The 17,448-nt window shown below is 61.2% G+C and overlaps 1 protein-coding gene across 2 annotated transcripts in view; it reads left to right on the top strand.

Moving 5' to 3' along the window:
- Positions 1-17,448, top strand: part of CACNA1S (calcium voltage-gated channel subunit alpha1 S) — a 55,843-nt gene that overhangs the window by 13,669 nt on the left and 24,726 nt on the right. For both annotated transcript variants that reach the window (XM_042229448.1, XM_027976013.2), the window contains exons 3-19: positions 681-820; positions 2,927-3,069; positions 3,195-3,347; positions 3,976-4,181; positions 5,359-5,462; positions 7,579-7,724; positions 8,141-8,222; positions 9,954-10,114; positions 11,856-12,081; positions 12,872-13,079; positions 13,249-13,369; positions 13,678-13,792; positions 14,172-14,265; positions 14,832-14,901; positions 15,418-15,550; positions 16,126-16,255; positions 16,839-16,898. In XM_042229448.1, coding sequence (XP_042085382.1) covers positions 681-820; positions 2,927-3,069; positions 3,195-3,347; positions 3,976-4,181; positions 5,359-5,462; positions 7,579-7,724; positions 8,141-8,222; positions 9,954-10,114; positions 11,856-12,081; positions 12,872-13,079; positions 13,249-13,369; positions 13,678-13,792; positions 14,172-14,265; positions 14,832-14,901; positions 15,418-15,550; positions 16,126-16,255; positions 16,839-16,898 — 2,292 coding nt within the window. The remainder of the gene's footprint in view (positions 1-680; positions 821-2,926; positions 3,070-3,194; positions 3,348-3,975; positions 4,182-5,358; positions 5,463-7,578; positions 7,725-8,140; positions 8,223-9,953; positions 10,115-11,855; positions 12,082-12,871; positions 13,080-13,248; positions 13,370-13,677; positions 13,793-14,171; positions 14,266-14,831; positions 14,902-15,417; positions 15,551-16,125; positions 16,256-16,838; positions 16,899-17,448) is intronic.

Genomic DNA, 17,448 nt, shown 5'->3' with positions numbered 1-17,448 from the left:
CAATGCCCCCACCCTGCGTGATGGCGCTTGTGCCCGCCAAGTGGTGCCTGTCAGCTTTGGATGTGAGCACGTGGGCTGGGCGGAGGGGGTCACAGAAAGTGGATGAAAGGGAAGGCTCTGACCAGCCTGGAAGGCCCCCCTGGAACCCTAGTGAGTGCTCCCCAACCCTCCTCCCATGAGTCCTCGGGATGAGGGAGAAGACGCCCACAGAGGAGCCACATGGGGCCTTCATCCGGTGGCTGTCCAGCCTGTTCATCCATTCATTCCATTCTAGCCTGGAGATGCAGAGTCATTTTTTGAAAAAAGAGGAACTTCCCTGGTGCCCCAGAGGTTGACTCTGCCCTTCCACTGCAGGGGTCGTCATTTTGGTCTCTGGTCCTTGAACCAAGATTCCACAAGGCAGCGTGGCCAAAAAATAAAAGAGCAAAAAATCAACACCGCCTATATTTTAGTGAGTAAGACAGGAATGGAACCAGGTAGAAACAGCTGTGGCTTTTGCAGCTGGGGATACGCTCAGAAGACAGAGCAGGAAGAGGAACAGAGGACGTCAGAGGCGGCCCCAGGGCCTGGTGCAGCCCCCTGGGGAGGGGCCCTGCGGGAGGGAGGGAGCCAGGTGGTAGGGTAGCAGGGGCAGGAGTCCCGAGGCGGCTGAGCCCTGATGTGACCCCCTCGCCCCGCAGGAGAAGCTGGAATACTTCTTCCTCATCGTCTTCTCCATCGAGGCCGCCATGAAGATCATCGCCTACGGCTTCCTGTTCCACCAGGACGCCTACCTGCGCAGCGGCTGGAACGTGCTGGACTTCATCATCGTCTTCCTGGGGTGAGAGAGGCTGGGGTTCGGGGCTGAGCCTGGTGGGGACCCCAGGGCCCAGAGGCGGGTACAGCGATGAGCAGGGTGGGGGCAGTGGGGGCACCAGCCAGTCACACCCTCCCCAGCCGGCACTGCCAGCCTGTTTGCTTTCTGCACACACGGCTGGAAACATGTGCCTGCTTCCAGGACCCAGCAGTTCCTGGACATTCATGAATTTCTCAGCCTTCATTACCATCTCTCCACGGACCTGTGTGGAGCACGTGTCTCTTGAGTTCACGAGAACGGACATTTGGTAACCTGCAGGAGTCTGCGTGGGGTTCCCAGGTGGCGCTGGCGGTAGAGAACCCGCCTGCCAATGCAGGAGACGTGAGATGCATGTTCGGTCTCTGGGTCAGGAAGATCCCCTGGAGGAGGAGGACATGACAAGCCGCTCCAGTGTTCTTGCCTGGAGAATCTCATGGACAGAGGAGCCTTGTGCCCTCCTGGTGCACAGTCCACGGGGCCACAAAGGGTCAGACACGACTGAAGGGACTGAGCACGCAGGAAGCACACGAGTCCGCTTGGGCCGCCACGACAAGAAGCCACAGACCGGGGCGGATGCCACAAAAACGCATTTTCTGACTCTTCTGGAGGCTGGAAGTCCAAGGTCAAGGTGTTGCCAGGTTTCTCCTGAGGCCTCCCTTCTTGGCTTGCCGATGGCCGCCTTCTTGCTGAATTCCCACGTGGTCCTTCCTCTATCCACACACACCCCTGTGGTGCGCGTGCCCATGTGGGGTGCGCCACGTTTCCTCTCGTACTAAGGGCACCAGTCAGACAATTAGAGCCCACCCTAACAGCCCCCTTTTCGCTTGAGTCACTTCTTTAGAGTCCTATCTTCAAATACAGTCATATTCTGAGATCCTAGGAGTTAGGGTTTCAGCATATGAACTGGGAGTGGGGTCGGGGGGAGCATGGCTAAGCCCATGACATAAGATATAGCAGCCACCACCTAACTATAACAGGGCTTCCCAGTGGGCATGTACGGTTGTGAGAGCTGGACCGTAAAGACGGCAGAACGCCAAAGAATTGATGCCTTTGAACTGTGGTGTTGGAGAAGATTCCAGAAGGTCTTGCTTGGACAGCAAGGAGATCAAACCAGTCAATCTTAAAGGAGATCAACCCTGAATATTCACTGGAAAGACTGATGCTGAAGCTGAAGCTTTAGCATTTTGGTCATCTGATGCCAACAGACAACTCACTGTAAAAGTCACCAATGCTGGGAAAGACCAAGGGCAGAAGGAAAAGAGCTCATCAGAGGATGAGATGGTGGGACGGCATCACTGACTCGAAGGACATGAGTCTGAGCAGGCTCCAGGGGATAGTGAAGGACAGGGAGCCTGGTGTGCTGCCACCGTGGGGTCAGAAAGAGTCAGACATGACTGAGCGACTGAACCAAACACACAACTTACTCCAGAGGCTGCTGTCTTAACCACTACGCCGCCCTTCAAGTCAGTAAGAAGCATGGTGCTTACTTACCAATTCTTCAGTACTGCTCTGGGCAGAACACGGAGAGGAGGGGGATTCTGTGAGTCAGCCTCTGCCCTGGACGCACTCCTGGCTGGAGGTCGCGCTCCTGTGTGGTGCGGTCCAGGGGCAGCTATCAACAGGATACTGAAGGGCTTGAGACGAACCTCAGAGCGCCCTGAGAGCAGGAAGGATGGCCGGGGCTTTGTCAGACGGCAGCAGGAGGAATGCCCACAGAAGAGCCAGCCCTGGGCTTTCTCCTCCCACCACCCGCCACCGGTGCCCGGCGGCTGGAACCGCCCACCCACTCCGGGGTGTGCTCAGCCCCCAGGCCTGACACAGATGCTGTGACCCCAGCGCCTCCACCCGCACCTTCAGGGCCAGAGTGGACATCACCCACGGGCCCGGTGTTCGTCTCACTGAGCCTGAACACGGCTGCGGGTCTTCTCTAAAATCCCCCGGACAGACAGACATCACCAGAGCAGCCCCCTGCGTGGGGCCCCATACCTGCCCCTCCCCACCTCCCTACAGGTCCCCGGACGGGACAAGGGCCCCGACCCCGGGCAGAGGCCTAGCTGACCGCGGCCCCGTCTCCCCCTTTGGTCGCCGCAGGGTCTTCACCGTGATCCTGGAGCAGGTCAACCTCATCCAGAGCAACACGGCCCCGATGAGCAGCAAAGGCGCGGGCCTGGACGTCAAGGCGCTGCGGGCCTTCCGCGTGCTCCGCCCGCTCCGGCTGGTGTCCGGGGTGCCCAGTGGGTGGCGCAGCCCTGCCCCTCCCCCGGCCTGCTCCCTGCCCCGGTTCTAGGCCCCTGCGGGCTTGGTGTCCCGGGAGGGCCAGGAGAGCGAGGGAAGCTGAGTGCGCGCCCCCGCCCCGCAGGCCTGCAGGTGGTCCTCAACTCCATCTTCAAGGCCATGTTGCCGCTCTTCCACATCGCCCTGCTGGTGCTCTTCATGGTCGTCATCTACGCCATCATCGGCCTCGAGCTCTTCAAGGGCAAGATGCACAAGACGTGCTACTTCATCGGCACCGGTGCGCTGCGGGGCGGGGGCGGGGCGGGGCGGGGCGGGGCGGGGCGGGGGCCGGGGCCGGGGCCGGGGTGGGGCTGTGGGCGGGGCCGGGGCTGGTCGGGGCGGGGCTGTGGGCGGGGCTGGGCATGCGTGCGCTGCGGGGCGGGGGTGCGCTGCGGGGCGGGGGTGCGCTGCGGGGCGGGGGTGCGCTGCGGGGCGGGGGTGCGCTGCGGGGCGGGGGTGCGCTGCGGGGCGGGGGTGCGCTGCGGGGCTGGGGGCGGGGGCGGGGCGGGCTCTGTTTCAGCGCCGCAGAGGGAGCTCTCAAGTCGGCGGGAGGCCCTGCCCACACCTCCGCCCCCGCTGCCTCCTTCTGAGAAGCTCTGTGGGTACAAGTGATCCGCGTGCCTCGCAGCCTGGGGTCTGTAGAAGCCTCGCCTCCAGGGAGGTCTGCCTGGAGCTGCTGCCCGCAGGCGTCGCTGTGCCTACCCGTATCCGTGGATCCCTGTCTGGATCCATACCCACGCTCCCCCAGCCTCCCTGCGGTCTGCACCACATGCCCCCGCGGGGCTGTCCTCCCGATTTCACAGTCTTGTTGAGACGCCCCCTCCCGTTCCCGCCTGGGGCTCACTGCTCTCGCCGCCCGCCCTCAGACATCGTGGCCACGGTGGAGAATGAGAAGCCGTCCCCCTGCGCCCGGACGGGCTCCGGCCGCCCCTGCACCATCAGCGGCAGCGAGTGCCGCGGCGGGTGGCCCGGCCCCAACCACGGCATCACCCACTTCGACAACTTCGGCTTCTCCATGCTCACCGTATATCAGTGCATCACCATGGAGGGCTGGACAGACGTCCTCTACTGGGTGGGTCTCGGCCCGAGCCTGCCGGCTGTCCCCTCACCCGTGGGCTCGGGGCTGTTGGTGGGGCTGCCAGTCCTGGACCCCGGAGGGCCCGCTGCACCCCTCACCTCCAGCATCCCGGGAGGAGGGGTTGGGGTACCACCTGTGTCCGCAGCCCCAGGAGCAGTGAGGATGGAAACCAGGAGCTCGGCGGCTTCTGTTTCAGCTCCTACCTTGTCCCCAAGCCTGGGTGTGAGTGACTCGCCCCTGATGGCCAGGAATCTCAGATTTCCGAGGGAGGAAGGGCCTGGAGAGTCTCTCTCCTCACTGCTGGGCAAGGCTGCTCTCCCATAAAAAGACGATGGGATAGCAGGTCCCTCGTCTGTGGAATAAAAATACCAGCTCCATCATCGGGTAGTTAGATGGTTAGTGAGTCTGTTAACTGGGTCCCCACAGTACCGATGCACACCCAGTGTGTGGTCCTCCTGTTGAGAAGGTTCTTTTTTGGTGTTACTCAGAGCTATTTGATCCTCCAGCGATGGAAGGCATGATCCCATTTTCTGGATAAGGAAACTGAGGCTCAGAGAGGTTCGGTGACTTGGCCTAGGGTGGCTAGTGAGCGACACGGCCAAGACTGACCTCTAATCCCCCCAGCTCCAACCCCGGAGCCTGGCCAGGGGGTGACACTGCCTATGTGGGACAGTTGGAGAACTGTCAAATGCTTTGCAAAGGTAAAGGATTAGTGTGACTGGCTCTCGTGAGCTCAGATCATGGGAGCCAGTTATTAAACGTTTCAAAGGACTGTCACACGTGTCGTTTCGCCTGTGACCAGCCTGTGAGGGGCGAGCTCACATCGTCAGCTCAGGAGGCGCTGGGACAGGACTCAGAGATGCCGGGGGACTCACCGCAGCCACAGGCGGTTCCTGAAGGAGCCGGCCGAGTGCAGGTCGAGGCTTGGAGTGTTTCTACTGGGAGAAATCTTGGCTGGAGAGGAGGCTGGAGGCAGCCAGCAGGACGGGGTCCAGGCAGGGAGCCGGGCGGTTGGAGGGAGGCAGGGCTCCGTCCCGTTGGCCAGGTAGCCGTCAGCAAGGCCCCAGTGCTGCGTCTTCAGGCGGGACCCAGGTGGCCAGGTGCGGCGAGTGGGCCAACTTGCAGAGGGCCTGGGCCTGCACGCCGGGGACTCACGCCCATGTCTGTCCAGGTGAACGACGCCATCGGGAACGAGTGGCCCTGGATATACTTTGTCACCCTCATCCTGCTGGGCTCCTTCTTCATCCTCAACCTGGTGCTGGGCGTCCTCAGCGGGTGAGGGGCTAGAGGCAGCTGGGGCGGGGGGAATGGAGGGGGAGAAGGAGGGGCGGGGAGGGAGAGAGGGAACAGGGCAGGGGGTGTGACTTAGAATGCCCACTCCTCCCTGGGTCCCCTTTAGATGGGAGCAGGCTCCTAGCTAGCAAGGAAGAGCGAAGATGCAGGGAGAGCCCCCCTTGCTCCACCCCCTCACTCCTCCTCGAGCCTTCTTCCATCCTCGCTTCCTTTGGCCCCTGTGCGTGAAGCCCCCGAGACCCCGGCCTGCAGCCCCTGGAGGTGCAAGGTCTGAGGCTCAGCTCCAAGAATGGCCTCCAGGCTGAGCGTGCAGACTGGGGCAAGGGGCCCTGGTTTAAAGCCTGGCGCTGCTGCTGGCTGGCTGAGTGGCCTTTGCTAACTCCCTAGCCCCTCTGTGCCTCAGGGTCCACCTCTGGCACAGAGGAATAACGTCAGGGCCTGCTTCACAGGCTGGTTGGGAGAATGCACGAGTCCGTTCCCATAAGGTTCTTAGAGCAGAGGCTGGCACTCCACAGGCGCTGCGTGCTCGTGGTCATGCCTCTGTGAGGCTCCACTGCAGCCACGGCGGGCAGCCTGGAAGTGGCCACCACCAGCCCCAGGAGCTGCCCTCCTGGCACTGGGTGGCGGGGGGGGGGGGGCGTCTGTGGACTTGCAGAAGAAGGCCCTGCTTCCGTTTTCATCGACTCTAACTGAAACTCGACCCTTCTTTCATGGAGTGGTCATGGCGCCGCCCGTGACTCGTCCCAGTAGGAAGCCCTTGGCAGATCCCAGTGTCGCAAGTATCACTGCCTGGAAAGATGACGGTTTTTAGGACTGAGACTAGATCTTGCCAATTAATGAACTACTAAAGCAGCATTTGTTCAGCTGCTAAGTCATGTCCGACCCTTTGTGACCCCACGGACTGCAGCAGGCCAGGCTTCCCCGCCTTTCACCAACTCCTGGAGTTTCATATGTAATTTCAACACCATTTCTTTACGTCTCAACAACTACATGTTCATACCACTGGTTCCGTTGTCAGACTCTGGTTTCCAAATGAAACACTTTACAACGCTGCCCAAAATGCTCCCAAACCCTAACCCAAATGGAGCATTTTCCCCATGGTTCTAAGGAGGGACCCACAGCTTTCACAGGAGCCCCGAACGGACCGGGGCACAAAGTGGCCAAGAACCCCTCTTGGACCCTGCCCGGCAGTGTGAGGGCGCAGGCAGTGTGAGCAGACCCTCAGGCTGGCTGCCCCCGCCCTGCCCGAAGCCTTCCCCGACCCTCAGGTCCCCTGTACGACTGCTGCAGTCTGGTTTCTTTGAGGCCCAGCAGCCTCTACCCGGCCCCCGAGGCCTTAGGTCTGTAAGCAGAACTAAATCCATCAGGCGGCCTAAAGGGTCAGGGCTGCAGGGAAAACGAGTGATACGAGGCAGTTCTCGGCCTTCCCCAGGCACTGTAAACTGACTAGGGCCAGACTTCACTGGGGCGCCTGCACCAGCTGCAGGAGGCAGCAACAAGCCAGAGCCTCCCTTGCTAGTTCCTGGGGCTGCAGGAGGGGGCCGAGGTGGTGTGCCCAGCCCTTTGTGGTATTGAGTATATGGGGCATGTGTAGTAAGCTGCTGCTCCGGGTTCTCCAGAAATGGCAGTTGGGCGTTTTGTTTTTTTCGTCTTTGTATAGTTCAGTCCAGAGTCTGCCCCAGCTGCATGCAGGTATTTTTAGTCCCACGTCGTTTCTTTGTATCTTTGCTGCTGGAGGAGAGGTGTGTCCAGGTGCAAGCAGTGTGCAAAGGGTCGCAGGTCCCAGCCTGTCTCGGGAGGATCCAGGCAGTTCTGTTGGGCAGTGGATGGTCGTGTCACTAACCCCTGCCCAAGGTCACCCAAGACGAGGCCGGAGAAATGAGATGGGATGAGAGGGAACAATAGAGGGGGGCCAAGTGCGCCAAGTATCCTGGAGGACTGGGGGCAGGGCTGCCCTCGGCCCCTGGGAGGTCCCCAGACCCGCGCGATACCCAGGCCAGGAGGGTGGGTGCGTCCAGCCTCAGAAGGGGCTCAGTGACCCAAGAAGCTCCATCCCCGCAGCTGGTTCCTCCTCCTTCTCCTCCCTGGCCCCGTGCAGGGAATTCACCAAGGAGCGGGAGAAGGCCAAGTCCAGGGGAACCTTCCAGAAGCTGCGGGAGAAGCAGCAGCTGGAGGAGGACCTCCGGGGCTACCTGAGCTGGATCACGCAGGGCGAGGTCATGGACGTGGATGACTTGAGAGAAGGTGGGAACCATGGGCGACGGTCAGCACCCCGCCCCAAGCTGCCCTCATGCCGGCCCCCGTAAGGGCATCCCCACGCCCTGCTCCCCCACAGCCCCAGGGCTTGACGAGCAGGACTGAGGGCCCCACTTTGCAGATGAGGAAGCAAGGCCCCTAGATGGCAAGCCTGGCGCCTCGAGGTGGAGGTGGCCAGGTGTGCCCAGAGCCCGCCCAGAGCACTGACTACCAAAGTACCCCACTGCCCCCAGGAACCACCCTCCCGACGGTGCAGGCTCTCTGGCTCCCGGGAATCAGGACAGCGCAGGGGGAGGGGTCCAGGCCCACGCAGGGCCGCTGTCCCAGGTGCCCCTGGTCTGTGCCCTTTCCTGGTGCGTCCAGCCCAGAGGGGAGCCTGGCCGCCCATGCCTCTCTGTCCCCAGGGAAGCTGGCTCTGGATGAAGGTGGCTCCGACACGGAGAGCCTGTATGAAATCGCGGGCTTGAACAAAGTTATCCAGTTCGTGTGAGTGTCTGCCCGGCTCCGGGTCCCCCCAGCCCCAGTCACCCGCCGTGGGTGGCTTCTGGGTCACGTTCCCTGAGTGCGGGAGGAGGGCATTGAGCAGATGACCTATTTCCACATCGCGTGAGGGAGACACTGGGAGCTGGTGGGGTAATTAGCCCCGGGAACCTCTGCTCCAGCAGGGGAGGCGGGCAGCGTCGCAGGCCTCTGGGGCAGGGGCTGGAGCCCTGGCATCTTTGTCTCAAGAGGACCGTGTGTTTATTTGATTGGCTGCTTCCAAATTCACACACAACTGTGACTTTGAGAGATCCAACAATAGAGAAATGCACCAAAGAAAAGATGAAGTCCTTGCTGCCCTTCAAAGAGGTAACCATGGTAACAGATTTGCATCCCTCCAAGGCTGCTTCTGCGCATTCATCTCTCCTACATACACATGCACGCGTGTGCACACACGCACGCACACACACGAGTTTTCTACGTGACAGGGTTTCTCATAACGACCGCTGTCGCTTCAGAACAAACAAAAGGACCCAACACACAGGAGGGCTCGCTGGATACATGAATGCGACCCACACACAAACTGGAAGCTGACATTCTGAATTTCGAATGCTCTATTTAGGGCAAATTGATACACACAGAAACTTGTTTTAAAAAAAAGACTTTCTTTTCTCGGAGCAGTTTCAGATTCACAGCAAAACTGAGCAGAAGGTGCAGAGACTGCCCACCTGCCCTCCCCTTGACCATGCCCAGGGCCCCCACCATCAGCACCTCCACCAGATGGGCCCTTTGTTACAACTCAGGAGCCTGCGTGGACAGCATCATCACCCCGAGTCCAGTTTACGTTGGGGCTCATCCTGTGTTTGATGATGCATACCCACCGTTATAATATCATACGGGGTATTTTTGCTGCCCTAAAAAGCCTCTGTTTTCTGCCTATTCACACCTCCGCCTCCTATTCCGGGCAACCTACCACTGAGCTTACTGTCTCCAAAGTCTTGCCTTTCCCAGAATGTCACAGTGTGGGATCTCAGGCGGGCTCTTTTTACTTAGTGACACGCATTTAAGGTCCCTCTGCAGCTTTGCAAGGTGTGATAGCTCACACACACACCTTCTGGCAGTAAGTCTTGGAACATAAAATATTCCACAGCATGAATACGTCATAGCCCAGTTAATCTGTCCAGTTTGGGGCAGTACAAACAGTGCCGAAGGGAACGGTTGTAAGAGTTCATCTCTGCCCAGTGGATTCCTAGAAATAGACTTGCTGGGTCAGAGGGCGTGGAGATTCTGAACCCTGGTAAACGCTGCACAAAGGTTGTGCCAGTGATGGAGGCGCCCCTTCTGTGAACCCTCCCCAACACCAATATGACCAATTTGCTAAAGAACTGACCTTATGACCAGCGAAACGGGGCATCCCAGTGTGGCTTTACTTAAGATGGAAACGTATGGCGCCCTACTCTGGGCCTGGCACTGCGCTAAACTTGGCACCTGCGTTGTCTCTAGTGACCCCCAAGGTCAGCATCACTGCTGTTCTCCTCTGAAATGTGGAGATATTTGTTCTAGGAGGCAAGATTTGCCACTTGTCTCTGCAGCTCACATTCTTGTCTCCTCTGGTGTGGCTTAAGGAGGGAGTGCGTGGTCAGACTAAGTGTGGCCAGAGCAGCCTGAAGGAAGCCTTGGGGAGGTGGGGGCTCTGGTAACACAACCTCTTCCGCTCCTTCCCTGCCTGCTTCTCAGCCGACACTGGAGGCAGTGGAACCGCGTCTTCCGCTGGAAGTGCCACGATGTGGTGAAGTCCAGGGTCTTCTACTGGCTGGTCATCCTGATCGTCGCTCTCAACACACTGTCGATCGCCTCAGAGCACCACCACCAGCCTCTCTGGTTGACCCACCTGCAAGGTGAGACATGTGACTGGCAGGCAAAGCCAGTGGTGCCTCAGGTTCTGTGAAGTCAGTTAGATGTTGACATCATTTTCTAGGAACTCTAGTGGTGGTCCTCTCTTCCCGTGGCATTACCAGGGGAAATATTAATAACAGCAACACACTGGGGACCCGCCAGGTGCTTGCCAGGTGCCTGGGCAAATGATCACAAACACAGCTATCGGATGGACCGGTGAGCAGTAACTGAGCGCTTCACACATCCAAGTTCGTTTGAGTTCTACTCCAGACACAGCAGCCTCTCACCAAGTGTTTATAGCATACACGCTCTATGTAAGGCCAAGTAAAGAATGCAGGGGACACAGAGAAGGAAGGTCCCTCTCCCACCTTCAAGGAGCTTCCTGAGCCAAAGAAGAAGACAGACATTAATGAGTGATGTCAGGTCAAATAGGGAGGGCCCCGGCGGAGGTAAATGCAAGAGGAGGATTACAGAGGAGGGGAGGCTGGACGGGAGAAAGACACTGGTTAAAACGATGAAAAAGATAAAAGAAGGAAAACTGCCAGAACACCATCTTTTTCTGTGGGGAGGAGACAGGAAATAATGTTTCAGATCAGACGCATGGATGCATTCTTCCATCTGTCTATCCACTCATCCACCAATCTATCCATGCATCTGTCCATCCATCCATCCATCCATCCACCCATCCATCCACCCATCCACCCATCCACACATCCATCCATCCATCCATCCATCCACCCATCCATCCACCCATCCACCCATCCACCCATCCATCTAACCAGCCATCCATCCACTCATTGCAGCCAACATTCTTGAGAACCCCTTAAGTGTGTCAAGCATCGTTAACGCATTGTCAATAACCAGTGTGGACAAAATGTGAACACTATCCACCAAGAGGGGTCAGAGATGAATTTGAGATCCCTGGTCTATGCAGATAAATGAATGGCAGTGCCACTTGCTGAGATGGGGAAGACAGTCAGTGACCAGGTATTTTTTTGGGGTGGGAGAAGACAGGCAGTCCCCATCAGCTTAATCTCGGGCATGTTGAGTTTGAGGTCCCTTTGAGACATCCCAGTGAGACGCTGAAGTGACAGACGCAAAGTAGGTCTGGGACCCAGTGGAAGGTCTGGGTTGAAAAGTCAGAGTCTGGAGTCACCGGCAGGCATGCTAATCAAAGCTTGGCCTTAGAAGACATCACCAGGCCCCCAGAGGACGGTGTGTACTCACGTGCTCAGCTTGAGTGCAGCACTCAGGGTGAGGTGGGGGTGCCTCTATGGAGGGGTACAGGAGAAGCTGGAGAAATCCTCAGGGGATGTGGTACCCAGGATGCAAGGGAAGTGAACGTTTTAAAAGGCAAGAGGGGACTTCTCTGGCAGCCCAGTGGGTTAGGACTCTGCCCTTCCACTGCAAGGGACATGGGTTCGACCCCTGGTTGCTGTGTTTCTGGGAGGTCAAGGAAATGGGGTTAAAATGCCTGTGGCTTGACTGCTGGAGTGAGGAGGGTGGGCCTGCCAAACGCTGTACAGTTTACCTTGTTAGAAATCTAGGCTGCGTCCCTTCAGTGGGGAAAATTCACCAGGTTTTACTGGATCTGGAGCGCAGGGAGAGGAGGATGTCCTGGAAACGCGGGGAGGGTGCCGCGTTCGAGGCCCTTGTGTCGCTGGCAGTGGGGGGGTCACTGGGGGCCTAGCCCAGGCGGGATGCGCAGGGGAGTGGCGCTGAGCTGCGCGGGCCGCCCCGCAGACGTGGCCAACCGGGTGCTGCTGGCGCTGTTCACCGTGGAGATGCTGATGAAGATGTACGGGCTGGGCCTGCGCCAGTACTTCATGTCCATCTTCAACCGCTTCGACTGCTTCGTGGTGTGCAGCGGCCTCCTGGAGATCCTGCTGGTGGAGTCGGGTGCCATGACGCCCCTGGGCATCTCGGTGCTGCGCTGTATCCGTCTGCTGCGGATCTTCAAGATCACCAAGTGAGCGGTGGCGCGGTCCCGGCGCCCCGCCCCTCCAGCCGCCCCACCCTCCTGCCTCCCTGCCCCGCCCCTCGACCCTTCCAGCAGGGGGCGTGGTCCCGGCGCCCCGCCCCTCCCACCACCCCCTCACCTCCTGCCTGCCCCGCCCCTCCTGCCCTGTCGCGTCCCGCCCTTCCACCCTCCCAACCGGGGCGTGGTCCCGCCCATCCGCCTGCCCCGCCCCTCCCGCTTGCCCCGCCCCTCCCGCCGGTCGCATCCCGCCCCTCCACCCTCCCAACCGGGGCGTGGTCCCGCCCATCCGCCTGCCCCGCCCCTCCTCTCCACCTTTCCATCGGGGGCGTGGTCCCGCCACCCCTCCCTCCTGCCTCCCTGCCCCGCCCCTCGACCCTTCCAGCAGGGGGCGTCCCACCCGCCCGCCCGCGGCCCTCCTCCGCCCCTGCACTCTTCCCCCTTCCACCTCCATCTCCTGCTTACCTCTCTCTCACCAGGCCGATTGAGGGGCATGGGAAAGAGGAAGGAAAGGGAGGAGACTGGGAGAGGGAGGAAGGAAAGGAAGCCGGGAGGGGAGGAGGAGAGGGTGGTGAGAAAGGATCGCAGAGAAGGGGCGTGGAGTGGCCGCAGGCCCTGGGTGCAGGGGAGGGGTGGGCCTCACCCCCGTGGGGTTCAGAGTCTAGTGGGGGCCCCGGACGTCAAACGGCCACCCTGCAGAGGAGAACGAGATGACAAGCCGGGGTGGGAGCGCTGGACCCAGGCAGCGCCACCTCAGCGCCCCGGGCCGCCCGGCCTCCAGGTACTGGACGTCGCTGAGCAACCTGGTGGCGTCGCTGCTCAACTCCGTCCGCTCCATCGCCTCGCTGCTGCTGCTGCTCTTCCTCTTCATCGTCATCTTCGCCCTGCTGGGCATGCAGCTCTTCGGGGGCAGGTACGACTTCGAGGACACCGAGGTGCGGCGCAGCAACTTCGACAGCTTCCCGCAGGCCCTCATCAGCGTCTTCCAGGTAGGCCAGAGCCGCTCGCTGCCTGGCCTGCCCGACCGGGCCTCGCCTCCTCTGCCCCCACCCACCCCCTCCAGCCGCGGGCGGTTTGGGGGCGCCGTTGGAAGGGGGCTCTTGGACAGCGTCGTCCCCAGGGAAGACGCTCGCATCCCTCTGTTCCCCCCCCCCCCAGGTGCTGACAGGCGAGGACTGGAACTCGGTGATGTACAACGGGATCATGGCCTACGGCGGCCCGTCCTACCCCGGGGTGCTCGTCTGCACCTACTTCATCATCCTGTTTGTCTGCGGCAACTGTATCCCCTGGGGCGCAGGGCTCAGAAGAGAGCCCGGAGTGGGGAGGGGCCGGGAGGCGGGCTGGGACGGGGGGGCCAGGTGCCCGGGCCCTCTGCGGGAGGCGGGGAGCGCCCAGGATCCGGAGCGGGGGAGGGGACGCAGCAGGTGCCGTGTGGGGACAGCGGTAGGGCAGCTCCTTCCAGCAGGAGGTTAAGGGACCTCAGGGTGACTGGTGACAGCGGGGAGGAGTCAGTCCCCGAAAGCCCAGAGCACTGGGGCGGGCAGGTTCTGCCGAGCCCAGCACCCCGGCTCCTTAGCGGCGCCCCAGACATCCTGCTCAACGTCTTCCTGGCCATCGCTGTGGACAACCTGGCAGAGGCCGAGAGCCTGACTTCCGCCCAGAAGGCCAAGGCTGAGGAGCGGAGACGCAGGAAGATGTCCAAGTGAGTGGGTGACCCAGTGAGAGGGACCTGTGAGAGGGGAGGGGGGGGGGCGCCCTGCACAGGAGAGCTGAGCCGTCCTGGACCAAACCGCGCTCCTCTGTGCTGTGAGCCCAGACAGTGCCACCCCAGACGCCGCCACGGCCGCCCCCCACCAGCCAGCAGGCCCTGGGGTGGCTGACACCGAGGCTGCCGGCGCCGCTCACTCATTGCAGGCGCTCGGCCCCTGCTGCTCCTGCCCCCACGGAGCACCCCCGCCTTGAGCCCTGGGTGGGGTCGGCGGGGGGGGCGCCCTCAGGCTGATCAGACCCCAAAAGGTGGAGCTTCTCTTCCATGGAGGAGCGGGGCCTCCATTTTGGGTTTGCTTGGTTTTCTAACTCAGGGGTCTCCCAGACAAGTCGGAGGAGGAGAAGGCGACGGTGGCCAAGAAGCTGGAGCAGAAACCCAAGGGGGAGGGCATCCCCACCACCGCCAAGGTGAGCCCGTCAGCCCGTGGGGTGCTCTCAGGGGCCGCGGGGAGGGGCCTCTGAAAGTCCCCCTTTCGCCCATGCCTTAGAGTGGGTGCGGCGGGAAGGGGGCTGTCTGCCTGGGCACCAGCCAGGTGAGGGCAGCTCCTTCGCAGGGAAGCCTTTGTGCTGAGGGCACACATCCCCCAGCCGAGGAAGCAGACTTGCTCTGTGTCGTGCCCCTTGCCCATCTGATACTCTGCTCCACGGAACAGTGCAGACCAGCTCCCAGCCCTGCCATTCTGTCCTGGCCTGGGGGCTGAGGAAGTAGAGTTCAGAGGGGCAGGGGGTGGGGGGCCCTGGCCTGGGGACTCCTGTGTCTTCCGAGAACTAAGCGCGGGGTACGGCGCTCAGGCTCAGACAGGCGGGGGTCCCGGTGGCTTTCTGGGCCTGGCTTCCCCTTCGTGAGATGGGAAGGACCGTGACACCGGCACCCCCAGGCCGTAGGGAGGCTCGGGTGAGCTCACACCTGCACGCCCTCTGGCCGGTGGGGCCCACAGCCCTGGTTTTCGTCTTCCTCATGTTCCTCCCTCCAGCTGAAGATCGACGAGTTTGAATCCAACGTCAACGAGGTGAAGGACCCCTACCCCTCGGCCGACTTCCCAGGTGAGGGTCCTGAGACCGAGGGCGGGGTGTGCAGGGTGGCTCCTCCTGCTGGCTGTTCCCCGCCCGAATGAGGACTTGTGGAACCCGACCCCAGGAGAGAGAAGTTCCGAGTCCATTTATCTCAACAGGACTCCTGCCCTCATCAACGGCACGAGGTGGGGCCTGGCAGGCAAGTCAGGGCAGAGCCGGGCCCGGCACTGCGGTCGCTTGCAGAGCAGGGCCCCCTGCACCCCCAGCTTGTGAGCCACCCCAGGTGGTCCCTCTAGCCCCGAGACAGGAGTTGCAGCAGCAAGGCTCTCGGACCTTGCTCCTGCCCCACTTCCAGAAGCTCCTGAGGCTGACAGCTCTCAGGCCAGCGTGTTGTGGGGAAGGGAGGTGCCCGGCTGGACCCTGCTGGCCCCCCATGCCACATGGCACTCCCTGGCTGCTGAGGGGTCACGGTTGGGTTCAGAGCACAGGAGCCAAGGGAATAGCGAAGCATCGAAAGACACCCCAGCCTCTCTCCCCTCCCCACAGGGGACGATGAGGAAGACGAGCCCGAGGTCCCAATAAGCCCCCGGCCCCGTCCACTGGCTGAGCTGCAGCTGAAGGAGAAGGCAGTGCCCATTCCAGAAGCCAGCGCCTTCTTCATCTTCAGCCCCACCAACAAGTGGGTGGCCCCTCTGCAGTGGGGCAGGGTGGTGGTGGGGTCTCACAGAGAAGGCTGCTTCCTGCTCCGAGAAGACAGCCTTCTCCCAACTCTCTGGGCCTACAGTTACACTGTGAGAAAGGCATTCCTTTAACTTCAGATCTTTTGCCCCATTTAAAGTGCCAGCATCCCCAGGAGACATATATTTTAAGCCTCACACATTACTTATGTCCGAGCGGGACTGGATATGTTGGTTCCTTCCTGAGAGCAGAGTGGGGCTGTAGTTCTCACGGGCTTCAGTCTGACACCTTTAGATAACAGACCACAGTTCCCCTGGAGTTTCAGTGGTCAACCTCAGGACCCGAGACTGGAGAGCAGCCTGCCCCGTGTTTTGATGGGAGCCGTGGGATGGGCGGAGTGTTGGGGAGGGCTTGTTGAGGGATGGGATGGGGCTGCATAGCAACAGAAGGGGGCGGGGCCCGGCGAGTCCAGCAGAGACCACCTGGATGCAGGCTGACCTTCTCCACTGACCAGGGCAGAGGCTGCTGGGGCCCAAGGCCCCGTTCAGAGCCTCCTGGCCCCCCGCCCGCCCGCAGGATCCGTGTCCTGTGCCACCGCATCGTCAACGCCACATGGTTCACCAACTTCATCCTGCTCTTCATCCTGCTCAGCAGCGCAGCCCTGGCAGCCGAGGACCCACTCCGGGCTGAGTCCGTGAGGAACCAGGTGATGGCAGCCAACTCAGCGCCCCCCATTCCAGGCCTCAGGCACCCACACCTCACCCTGAGGCCCCCCGTCCAGCTGTATCCGCTGTGTGGCCCCCGGCATCACAGTTGCTTAGAGTTTAAGTCCCCAGAGGGCCAAAGCTGCCCGACTCACTCTTTCTGGACAGTGTGGTCACAGCATGCGCCCTGGACAGGCTCTGGGTGCTGGGTTTTAGCAGTGATGATGGCAGGGATGGTGGTGGTCTTGACGGTGATGGTGGCGTGGTGATGGTGGTGGTGTTGGGGGGATGGTGGTAGTGGGGTGGGGGTGGTCTTGACGGTGACGGTGGTGTGGTGGTGGTGACGGTGGTGGGGGGGGATAGTGGGGGGGGTGGGAGAGGATGGGGGTGGTGGGGGCTGGTGATGTGGGGATAGTGAGGGGGATGGTGGGGTGGGGGTGCTCTTGGTGGTGGGGGGGAATGGTGTTAGGGGGATGGTGGTAGTGGGGTGGGGGTGGTCTTGACGGTGACGGTGGTGTGGTGATGAAGGTAACGATGCCGGCCCTGCTCTGCTCCTTCTCTCACTGACCCCTGCCCTGCCACCAGATCCTCGGGTATTTTGACATCGGGTTCACCTCTGTCTTCACTGTGGAGATTGTCCTCAAGGTGAGCGAAGGCCATGAGACCACACCACGGGTCGGCTGGGGTCCCCGCTCACACAGGCTGTGCCCCCTCAGGGTCTGGGCTGCAGGGAGGAGGGGCAAGCTGGAAGGAGGCGGAGAGCAGCAGGGACAGGATGTCAGGACCCAGGGGGCCAGGTGGTCTCAGAGCTGGCATGAGCGAGCGAGAAGGCAGGGGGGTGCAGGCCTGGGGTACGGTCAGTGGGCAGCCCGTGCACCTCTCAGCAGAGTGCCCTGTGTGTCTGTGAAGCCTTGGGCACCTTCTTCCACCATCCAGGCTCGGCTCACCTAAGTGCGGATGGGGAGCAGCGATCTGTTCCCAGACCTTTGTTGTCAGTGACTGAAAGGGCTCCCCCAGGGTCCAGAGAAGTGGCTGTTTCCCTGGGCGGGGTTTTTGGCAGCCCTGCCCTCTCACGCCCCCCGCCCCGTGCCCCCACATCCATAGCACACCGCTGCCCTCCTGTTCTCACAGCGGACACACTGGGTTCACACTATCATGGTGGGGGTCTGGGGGCAGAGGTCGAGCCGTGCAAGGG

This window comes from Ovis aries, chromosome 12, assembly GCF_016772045.2.
Source record: "Ovis aries strain OAR_USU_Benz2616 breed Rambouillet chromosome 12, ARS-UI_Ramb_v3.0, whole genome shotgun sequence".
Lineage (NCBI taxonomy): Eukaryota > Metazoa > Chordata > Mammalia > Artiodactyla > Bovidae > Ovis > Ovis aries.
Note: the sequence above shows the minus strand (reverse complement) of the source record. Positions and strands in the feature narration are given on the sequence as shown.